This window comes from Nerophis ophidion, linkage group LG07 (assembly GCF_033978795.1).
Source record: "Nerophis ophidion isolate RoL-2023_Sa linkage group LG07, RoL_Noph_v1.0, whole genome shotgun sequence".
Taxonomy (NCBI): domain Eukaryota; kingdom Metazoa; phylum Chordata; class Actinopteri; order Syngnathiformes; family Syngnathidae; genus Nerophis; species Nerophis ophidion.
This window is the reverse complement of record NC_084617.1, coordinates 2,476,365-2,487,361: the sequence shown is the minus strand read 5'-3', so window position 1 is coordinate 2,487,361 and position 10,997 is coordinate 2,476,365. Positions and strand designations below refer to the sequence as shown.

Sequence of the window (10,997 nt, the reverse complement as noted above, 5' to 3'; positions counted from 1 at the left end):
AAGTCACACATGTGGGCTACCGACCTGCACACGCAGGAAGACACACGAGGAGGGACACATAGGGGGGACACACATAGGGGGGACATACATAGGGGGGACACACATAGGGGAGAGAGACATAGGGGAGGCACGAGGAGGGACACATAGGGGAGGCAGGAGGAGGGACACATAGGGGGGGGACACATAGGGGAGAGACACATAGGGGAGGCACGAGGAGGGACACATAGGGGAGGCAGGAGGAGGGACACATAGGGGGGGGACACATAGGGGAGAGACACATAGGGGAGGCACGAGGAGGGACACATAGGGGGGACACACATAGGGGGGACACACATAGGGGAGGCACGAGGAGGGACACATACTGTAGGGCAGGGGTCCCCAACCTTTTTGTATCCACGGACTGGTCAACGCTTAATAATTTGTCTTTTTTTTTTTCTTTCTTTGTCATGAAAAAGGGACGTTTTAGTCATGAAAAATTGAGGTTTTTGTGGTTGGTGCACTAATTGTAAGTGTATATTGTTTTTTATGTTCATTTAATAAATAAATAAATATATATGTATTTTTTTGTAATAAAAATGAATAAAAAATTCTTCTGTGGCCCGGTACCAATCGGTGGTTGGGGACCACTGCTGTAGGGGAGGCACGAGGAGGGACACATAGGGGGGGGACATATGGGCGATACATAGGTGAGGCACGAGAAGGGACACGGGGGAGGCACGAGGAGGGACACATAGGGAAGGGACACATAGGGGGGGAGACACATAGGGAAGGCACGAGAAGGGACACATAGGGGTGACACATAAGGGAGGAGACAAGTAAGGGGGACACATAGGAGAGGCATGAGAAGGGACACATGGGGGAGACACATAAGGGAGGAGACAAATAAGGGAGACACACAAAGGGGGGGGAGACAGATAAGGGAGACAAATAGGGGAGGGACACAGGGGAGGCACAAAGAGGGACACACATGGGGGAGACATAAGGGAAACACGAAGAGGGACATATAGGGGAGACACATAGGGGAGGGACACATAAGGGAGACACACATAGGGTAGACACACATAGGGGAGAGACACATTGGGGAGAGACATAAGGGAGGGACACATAGGGAAGGGACACATAGGGGGGGAGACACATAGGGAAGGGACACATAGGGGAGGCATGAGAAGGGACACATGGGGGAGACATAAGGGAGGAGACAAATAAGGGGGACACATAGGAGAGGCATAAGAAGGGACACATAGGGGAGACACATAAGGGAGGAGACAAATAAGGGAGACACAAAGGGGAGACATGAGAAGGGACACACATAAGGGAGGGACACACAAAGGGGGGAGACAGATAAGGGAGACGAATAGGGGAGGGACAAAGGGGGGGCACAAAGAGGGAAACAGATAAGGGAAACACGAGGAGGGACATATAGGGGGGACACATAAAGGAGGGACACACATAGGGGGAGACAGATAGGGGAGGGACATAAAGGAGAGACACATAGGGTAGACACACATAAGGGAGGGACACACATAGGGGTTGGACAAAGGAGGGAACACATAAGGGACACACATAGGGGAGGGACACAGGAGGGAGAGACACATAGGGGAGAGACATATAGGGGAGACACACAGGAGGGGACACATGGTTTGTGCAGCCCTTTGAGATACTAGTGATTTAGGGCAATATAAGTAAACATTGATTGATTGACATAGGGGAGACACACGGAGGCATGAGGAGGGACACATAGGTGAGACACACATAGGGGGGAGACATATAGGGGATGGACAAATAGGGGAGACACGAGAAGGGATACAGGGGAGGCACGAGGAGGGACACATAGGTGAGACACATAGGGGATGGACACATAGGGGAGACACACATAAGGGGAGGGGACACTCATAGGGGAGAGAGACATAGGGCAGGGACTCACAGGTGATGTATGAGGAGAGACTCACAGGGGAGGCACAAAGAGGGACACATAGGGGGGGGACACATAGGGCAGGGACTCACAGGGGAGGCACAAAGAGGGACACATAGGTGGGAGACACATAGGGCAAGGACTCACAGGTGAGGTATGAGGAGGGACTCACAGGGGAGGCACAAAGAGGGACACATAGGTGGGAGACACATAGGGCAAGGACTCACAGGTGAGGTATGAGGAGGGACTCACAGGGGAGGCACAAGGAGGGACACATGGGGGGAGACATATAGGGCAGGGACTCACAGGGGAGGCACAAGGAGGGACACATAGGGGGAGACATATAGGGCAGGGACTCACAGGTGAGGTATGAGGAGGGACTCACAGGGGAGGCACAAGGAGGATCCCTCATTTGATTGATGTAAAATGTTCTTTGTCACATTGTTTACGTGTCTAATAAAGATGTGATTAATTGATGATGTCTCAGGTGTGATTGACTACAATAGGGCCCCACAGCACACTGGTTTACAGTTCATTGAAACACCACAACACCGGATATTGTTCATATAAATTACACTTAATTTAAGAACTTGCACACAAAGCAACACTGGAGGTGACTGTGACGTGTGCATTTTCCGCGCATGCGTACTAGATCGAGTTGCGCCATCTGTGGAGGGTATTTAGCAATTATACTATTTTTAGTATACTTATTAGCATACTAAAAAACGATCATTTACTTGTCAAACTACGCCATAAGATAGGTGGTAAAAATGGTCACATAGTAGCAAGCACAAGAATTAGACACTTAAGTTAGTTAAGTGGATGAAAGTTCACTGAAAGAAAACATAAATATTGCTTCTGCACAGCGAACATTGAAACAGGAAATAGACGATTTCACTTGACAGAACATGTTTCAACCAGTTCATAATCGACACAAATAATACTTTAAACCCTGCTTGGTGAGAAAAAAGGACTTAAATAAGAATAGAAGCATTAGATTATCATCCTCACTCACTTCAATTTGGCGCCACACTGCTGAAAATGGCGGTGCTTCCAGGACGTCTGAACGCTGACGTCATCGTCACCTCCTCAGTAAGGAAGGCTGCTATTGGCTGTTGTAAACGTCGCGAGAAGACAGAGCAAGGATGACCACGCCCCGCCGCCCCCCGAAGCTCATTTGATTGGTCGCTGCAAAGTCCCTTCTTCTTCTCTTATTCTTTTGTTGATTTCTCTTGCAGTGCGCCACTTTTGCCCCCATCGGTCGTTGAGGGAACATGAATGTCTGTCTTGTTGATTAGGACACCTGCTGAATGAAGGAAGCTTCCTGAAGGTGAAAATGTGGGAAATGCATTATTCACATGTGAATAATGCTGTATAATGGACTGTATTTAAGTTTACGTGTTATTATTGCGTACATATATATATATATATATATATACATATATATATATATATATATATTATATATATATATATATATATATATATATATATATATGTGTATGTATGTATGTTTATATCTAGAGCCATGGAGACGCCTTCTCTGGACTGATGAATCACGCTTTTCCATCTGGCAATCTGATGGACCAGTCCGGGTTCGGAGGTTGCCAGGGGAGCGCTACATTTCGGACTGCATTGTGCCGAGTGTGAAATTTGGTGGAGGAATTATGGTGTGGGGTTATTTTTCAGGAGTTGGGCTTGGCCCCTTAGTTCCAGTGAAAGGAACTTTGAATGCTCCAGGATACCAAAACATTTTTTGGGGACAATTCCATGCTCCCAACCTGGTGGAAACAGTTTGGAGTGGGCCCCTTCCTCTTCCAACATGACTGTGCACCAGTACACAAAGAAAGGTCCATAAAGACATGGATGGCAGAGTCTGGTGTGGATGAACTTGACTGGCCTGCACAGAGTCCTGACCTCAACCCAATCGAATACCTTTGGGATGAATTAGAACAGAGACTGAGAGCCAGGCCTTTGGAAAAATGGTGGAACATTTCTATAAACACACTCCACAACCTTGTGAACAGCCTTCCCAGAAGAGTTGAAGCTGTAATAGCTGCAAAAGGTGGACCCAGAACTGTTTCATGAGGGGTTCCCTCAATCGTCAGGAGATTGAGGGAACCCCTCATGAAACAGTTCTGTAGAGACGAAGTAGTCTTGTGATTTTTTTCCCACACATACATATTGTGCTCTACCACGGTATCGAGCACTATTCTCAGAAAAATACAATCAAGACATATATATTATATATATATATATATGTATATATATATATATATATATATATATATATATATATATATATATATAATAATTTTGGGCCAGATTATGGACGCTGGCAGGCCTGCAGGCAGTACTGTGGAGACCCTTTGGTTAGTAGGCGGTTGTATTGCGTTTGAGTCCCGCTAAGACAAGTTTGATTGGCCAAAAAGTTTGGGGAAATTGCAAGGATTGGACGTGGTTTGGAGGATGCGCATAATTAGCAATAATTGTTTAAATTGGTGTGATGGCAACATTGACAAATGCTGCAGGAGCTGCCGTGTACAACAGGAATGTGCTTGGGTTTTAGGAATTTGCGGTAAAAATGTTCCATTCAAAACTATTTCAAGTTTTTAACTGCACTCTGGGTCTGGTGTCGTTCCTGAGACTTTGGGTCTGGCGTCGTTCCTGGGACTCTGAGTCTGGTGTCGTTCCTGGGACTTTGGGTCTGGTGTCGTTCCTGGGACTCTGAGTCTGGTGTCGTTCCTGGGACTCTGGGTCTGGTGTCGTTCCTGGGACTCTGGGTCTGGTGTCGTTCCTGGGACTCTGGGTCTGGTGTCGTTCCTGGGACTCTGAGTCTGGTGTCGTTCCTGGGACTCTGGGTCTGGTGTCGTTCCTGGGACTCTGGGTCTGGTGTCGTTCCTGGGACTCTGGGTCTGGTGTCGTTCCTGGGACTCTGGGTCTGGTGTCGTTCCTGGGATTTTGGGTCTGGTGTCGTTCCTGGGACTCTGGGTCTGCTGTCGTTCCCGGGAGTCTGGGTCTGCTGTCGTTCCTGGGACTCTGGGTATGTTGTCATTCCTGGGATTCTGGGTCTGGTGTCATTCCTGGGACTCTGGGTCTGCTGTCGTGCTTGGGACTCTGGGTCTGCTGTCATTCCTGGGACTCTGGGTATGGTGTCATTCCTGGGACTCTGGGTCTGCTGTCATTCCCGGGAGTCTGGGTCTGCTGTCGTTCCTGGGACTCTGGGTATGTTGTCATTCCTGGGATTCTGGGTCTGGTGTCGTTCCTGGGACTCTGGGTCTGCTGTCGTTCTTGGGACTCTGGGCCTGCTGTCATTCTTGGGATTCTGGGTCTGCTGTCATTCCTGGGAGTCTGGGTCTGCTGTCATTCTTGGGATTCTGGGTCTGCTGTCATTCCTGGGGGTCTGGGTCTGCTGTCGTTCTTGGGATTCTGGGTCTGCTGTCATTCCTGGGAGTCTGGGTCTGCTGTCATTCTTGGGATTCTGGGTCTGCTGTCATTCCTGGGACTTTGGATATGGTGTCATTCCTGGGACTCTGGGTCTGCTGTCATTCCCAGGAGTCTAGGTCTGCTCTCGTTCCTGGGACTCTGGGTATGGTGTCATTCGTGGGACTCTGGGTCTGCTGTTATTCCTGGGACTCTGGGTCTGCTGTCATTCCTGGGAGTCTGGGTCTGCTGTCATTCCTGAGACTCTGGGTCTGCTGTCATTCATGGGATTCTGGGTCTGCTGTCATTCCTGGGAGTCTGGGTCTGCTGTCATTCCCGGGAGTCTGGGTCTGCTGTCATTCCCGGGAGTGTGGGTCTACTGTCGTTCCCGGGACTCTGGGTATGTTGTCATTCCTGGGATTCTGGGTCTGGCGTCGTTCGTGGGACTCTGGGTCTGCTGTCGTTCTTGGGACTCTGGGTCTGCTGTCATTCTTGGGATTCTGGGTCTGCTGTCATTCCTGGGAGTCTGGGTCTGCTGTCATTCCTGGTACTCTGGGTATGGTGTCATTCCTGGGACTCTGGGTCTGCTGTCATTCCTGGGACTCTGGGTAAGGTGTCATTCCTGGGACTCTGGGTCTGCTGTCATTCCCGGGAGTCTGGGTCTGCTGTCGTTCCTGGGACTCTGGGTATGTTGTCATTCCTGGGATTCTGGGTGTGCTGTCATTCCTGGGACTTTGGGTATGGTGTCGTTCCTGGGACTCTGGGTCTGCTGTCATTCCCGGGAGTTTGGGTCTGGTGTCGTTCTTGGGATTCTGGGTCTGCTGTCATTCTTGGGATTCTGGTTCTGCTGTCATTCCTGGGAGTCTGGGTCTGCTGTCATTCCTGGGACTCTGGGTCTGCTGTCATTCCCGGGAGTCTGGGTATGCTCTCGTTCCTGGGACTCTGGGTCTGCTGTCATTCCTGGGACTCTGGGTCTGCTGTCATTCCTGGGAGTCTGGTTCTGCTGTCATTCCTGGGGCTCTGGGTCGGCTGTCGTTCCTGGGACTCTGGGTCGGCTGTCGTTCTTGGGACTCTGGGTCGGCTGTCGTTCCTGGGGCTCTGGGTCGGCTGTCGTTCCTGGGACTCTGGGTCGGCTGTCGTTCTTGGGACTCTGGGTCTGCTGTCATTCCTGGGGCTCTGGGTATGTTGTCATTCCTGGGAGTCTGGGTCTGCTTCACTCCTGGGGCTCTGGGTCTGCTGTCATTCCTGGGGCTTGTCTTGCCACCGGTTGAGAAGCTGTGGTGTGGCCTATTATCACGGTTTGTTCCAATACCTGAGTCAGTGTGTGTAGATGATGCAGTACAGAACATGCTGTAGATGCTGAAGTTTTTTATTAAATGCATTTCTGTGTCCCAATGCTTGGAAAATAGGAAGGTGCATAAACAAAACATATTCTCCACAAGGTCCACGCAAGTCCGACATGGCTGACTGTGGGAGGATTTGCCATCTGGATGCATTCCTTCACTTTTTCTTCATGTGTGTCCCTCTCAAGCGTGAGTTCTTGTCGGGTCTCTTTTTTTAAACACCGTATGTGTCTTGATGTCTCACAGATTGGTGCTGTCCGGGGTATCAAACCTGTGGCTCTCCGTGAGTCCCGTGCTGCACTTCCTGCCGCTGCCTTGATTGGGCACCAAAGAGAGGGGGTCCGGTCTGATGAGGTACCTGCAGATTGGACACAGAGCGGTAAAAAGATTGCATCTCTTTCATTTCCTGTCCTTCACTCCTCAGTGGCGCCACAACCTCATGCACCATCCCATCTGATAAGCAGCGCTGCAGCTCACAATAACGCACACTTCTGACTGAAAAATGGTATTCTCATTTGGATGTGACATACCGTATTTCCTTGAATTGCCGCCGGGGCGCTAATTATTTTAAAACCTCTTCTCACTTTGGCGTTTACCAAAGGCATGCGGTAAAGGAAAGCATGCGCTAATTATTTTAAAACCTCTTCTCACTCCGGCGCTTACCAAAGACATGTGGTAAATTTAGGCCTGCGCCTATAAATTTGAGTGTGATGTAAGGATACCATCATGAAAAGCACATTTAATTAAAAAAAACATTATAATGATCTTACCTTTACTTATAAATGAAGTCCATGCGCAGCTCCTTCTGATCAAAAGCATCGATAACTTGTTTATAGAAGTCTTCCTTATCTTTTTTCAGTTTTAAAAGTCTCTCTGTCTCGATGGACATCTTGTTTATTACCTCCTGCTTCGATTGAAAGTCCAGTTTAGAAAACGGTTTAATTTTAGATATGTAATCCTCCATGTTAAAAGTGCAAGCCAGAGGAAAAAATAAACGCTTGCTGCTTGTTGTCACTTCTTCTGCAGCCGAGTAGTCGCAAGAAGGATCACTACCGCCCTCTACCACCAGGAGGCGGGAGTCATTTAATGACTCATATTTGACACACGCAGCTACGGTATATTGATAAAACATAGCTGCTTACTGTTCTTTTTAGCATATTCAATAGCTTGGACCTTAAATCCTACTGAATAGCTCTTAATCTTCTTCCCTTTATGCGATTTCAAATGATTGAAATCAGCCTCCTCCATTTTGAAAATGATGACAGGTGAAGTGTCACTCGTGACGTGACGAGTTTGACCCGGTGGAAATTTTAGACATGCTCTAATAAAAATAATATCTTGCGAAACGAGTTTGACCCGGCGTTAATCCTGAGCCGGCGGTAATGCTAAGCATGCGCTAATTATTGTGCAAAACGAGTTTGACCCGGCAGTAATTCTAGGCAGGCACATACTATATACCCGGCGGCAATTCAAGGAAATACGGGTAGTCAATTTACAGGACCAATAACCACAACCTCCACACGTGTAATTCGCAATGGCGCCACTAGAGGCCACTGTTGACTTGGTACATTGGTACCATTTCTTTGTTTAAAAGAGCTCACTAAAACCCCTTCCAGTACTTTCCATCATGCATGCACACTCACACACTTTCTGTTTGATGATGGTTTCAACCTGTAAACAAGCCAGAATGACTGGAGTTCACAATTCCAACTGAAAGTGTGAACATTTATTCTTCTCAGCTTGAAATTAAATTGCTTGTGAAATATTTTCCTGCAAGCAATTCCACCCATCCATCCATTTCCTACCGCTTATTCCCTTTGGGGGTGGCGGGGGGCGCTGGAGCCTATCTCAGCTGCATTCGAGCAGAAGGCGAGTACACCCTGGACAAGTGGCCACCTCATCACAGGGCCAACACAGATAGACAGACAACATTCACACTCCATCACAAAATAACACCTACTGTATACATTACACGACATTTTGTTGCCATGCCGACGCTTTGAAGTTTCAGCACTCTGCTCTTAACCGCATGTTGTGTTAAGACTTGTAGACGTGGGATGTAGTCTTTGCCAGAACATGAATTTTTAAAAAAACGAATAAATTGCAATTTAAATGAAATATATCAACTTAAAACTGCCTACAAGGAATATGATTGGAAGTGTATAAAATATGGTAAAGTTAAATTTATTTATGTGGATTCATTTGAATAAATTGTGCCGGATCAGAGACGAGTTCCAATAAATTCAAATAAAATAAATATTTACAATAGAGTTTAAAAAAATAATTAAATGCATTACATTTAATAAAATTTAACTAAGTTAAACCTGATTACAGATAAGCACCTATTCCAATTAAAATGACATGAAATACAATCAAGTCAAACGCAATAAAATATATTTACAAAAGAATTCAAATGAAATAAAAAGTTTTGCAGAAAACATCTTATCGACCCTCGTGCCGGTATTACGGTATTACCATAAAACCTTTTTTCTTTCAATGTTACATTGCTAATAAGGGAGATGTCGACACTTTAGAACTCAGACTGGGGCGGTGGTTCATCTTTCAGCAGGACAAGGACCTTAAGAACTCAGCAGAGATATCAAGGGAGAAACTCTGTAAATGGGGGCCCAGACTTGAGGCTGTATTTGCTGCCAAATGTGCATCAATAAAACATTGAGCAAAGGCTGTAAATACTTCTTCCGCTTATCCGAGGTCGGGTCGCGGGGGCGGCAGCCTAAGTAGGAAAGCCCAGACTTTCCTCTCCCAAGCCCCTTCGCCCAGCTCATCCCGGGGGATCCCGAGGCATTCCCAGGCCAGTTTGGAAACATAGTCTTCCCCGTGGCCTTCAAACGGTCGGACGTGCCCCAAAGTCCTCCCTAGGGAGGCGTTCAGGTGGCATCCTGACCAGATGCCCGAACCACCTCATCTTGCTCCTCTCGATGTGGAGGAGCAGGGGCTTTACTTTGAGCTCCTCCCGGCTGACAGAACTTCTCACCCTATCTCGGAGGAGGAAACTTATTTGAGCTGCATGTACCCGTGATCTTATCCTTTCGGTCATAACCCAAAGCTCATGACCATAGGTGAGGATGGGAACGTAGATCGACCGGTAAATTGAGAGCTTTGCCTTCCGGCTCAGCTCCTTCTTCACCACAACGGATCGATACAGCGTCCGCTTTACTAAAGACGCCGCATCGATCTCACAATCCACTTTTCACTCACTCGTGAACAAGACTCCCAGGTACTTGAACTCCTCCACTTGGGGCAGGGTCTCCTCCCCAACCCGGAGATGGCACTCCACCCTTTTCCGGGTGAGAACCATGGACTTGGACTTGAAGGTGCTGATTCTTATCCCAATCGCTTCACACTCGGCTGCGAACCGATCCAGTGAAGATCCTGGGCAGATGAAGCCATCAGGACCACATCATCTGCAAAAAGCAGAGACCTAATCCTGCAGCCACTAAACCGGAACCCCTCAACGCCTTGACTGCGCCTAGAAATTCTGTCCATAGAAGTTATGAACAGAATCGGTGACAAAGGACAGTCTTGGCGGAGTCCAACCCTCACTGGAAACGTGTCCGACTTACCGCCGGCAATGCGGACCAAGTTCTGACACTGATCATACAGGGAGTGGACCGCCACAATCAGACAGTCCGATACCCCATACTCTCTGAGCACTCCCCACAGGACTTCCCGACTTATGTACATGTACATTGTCATGAAGGGGTATTGTGTGTACAAGTTTGAGGACAAAAATGAATTTATTCTACTTTTGAACTAGGTTTGAAACATAACAAAATGTGGAAAAAGTGAATTATTTCTGGATGCACTGTATCAATCAATGTTTACTTATATAGCCCTAAATCACTAATGTCTCAAAGGGCTGCACAAACCACTACCACATCCTCGGTAGGCCCACATAAGGGCAAGGAAAACTCACACCCAGTGGGACCTCGGTGACAATGATGACTATGAGAACCTTGGAGAGGAGGAAAGCAATGGATGTCGAGCGGGTCTAACATGATACTGTGAAAGTTCAATCCACAATGGATCCAACACAGTCACGAGAGTCCAGTCCAAAGCGGATCCAACACAGCAGCGAGAGTCCCGTTCACAGCGGAGCCAGCAGGAAACCATCCCAAGCGGAGGCGGATCAGCAGCGCAGAGATGTCCCCAGCCGATAATTATATATATGTAATCACACAACTCTTATGTTTAAAAGCTCTAGTTATTATCTATTGTGCTCAAGCTGTACTTTTATTTTCATGCAAAGGCACACAACTTGTTATCTTCCACTGCAAGTTAGGAGTTGGCTCGCCGCA

General features: G+C 47.7%; 2 protein-coding genes across 2 annotated transcripts in view; both read right to left on the bottom strand.

Annotated features, from left to right (window-relative positions):
- Positions 1–4,511: 4,511 nt before the first annotated feature.
- Positions 4,512–5,045, bottom strand: LOC133555737 (variant surface antigen F-like). Its single transcript, XM_061905048.1, has one exon. It carries the CDS (start codon positions 5,043–5,045, stop codon positions 4,512–4,514), a length of 534 nt encoding a protein of 177 aa, XP_061761032.1.
- A 1,645-nt stretch (positions 5,046–6,690) lies between these two features.
- The window catches only part of kcnt2b (potassium sodium-activated channel subfamily T member 2b), a 148,562-nt gene continuing 144,255 nt past the window's right edge, over positions 6,691–10,997 (bottom strand). Inside the window, exon 30 of the mRNA XM_061905189.1 lies at positions 6,691–7,036. Within this exon, the coding sequence (XP_061761173.1) occupies positions 6,919–7,036 (118 nt within the window). The 3' untranslated portion in view covers positions 6,691–6,918. The remainder of the gene's footprint in view (positions 7,037–10,997) is intronic.

Excerpts from the sequence above, each read along its gene's own strand:
- LOC133555737 (XM_061905048.1), bottom strand. The coding sequence starts at position 5,045 with ATGACAGCAGACCCAGAGTCCCAAGCACGACAGCAGACCCAGAGTCCC.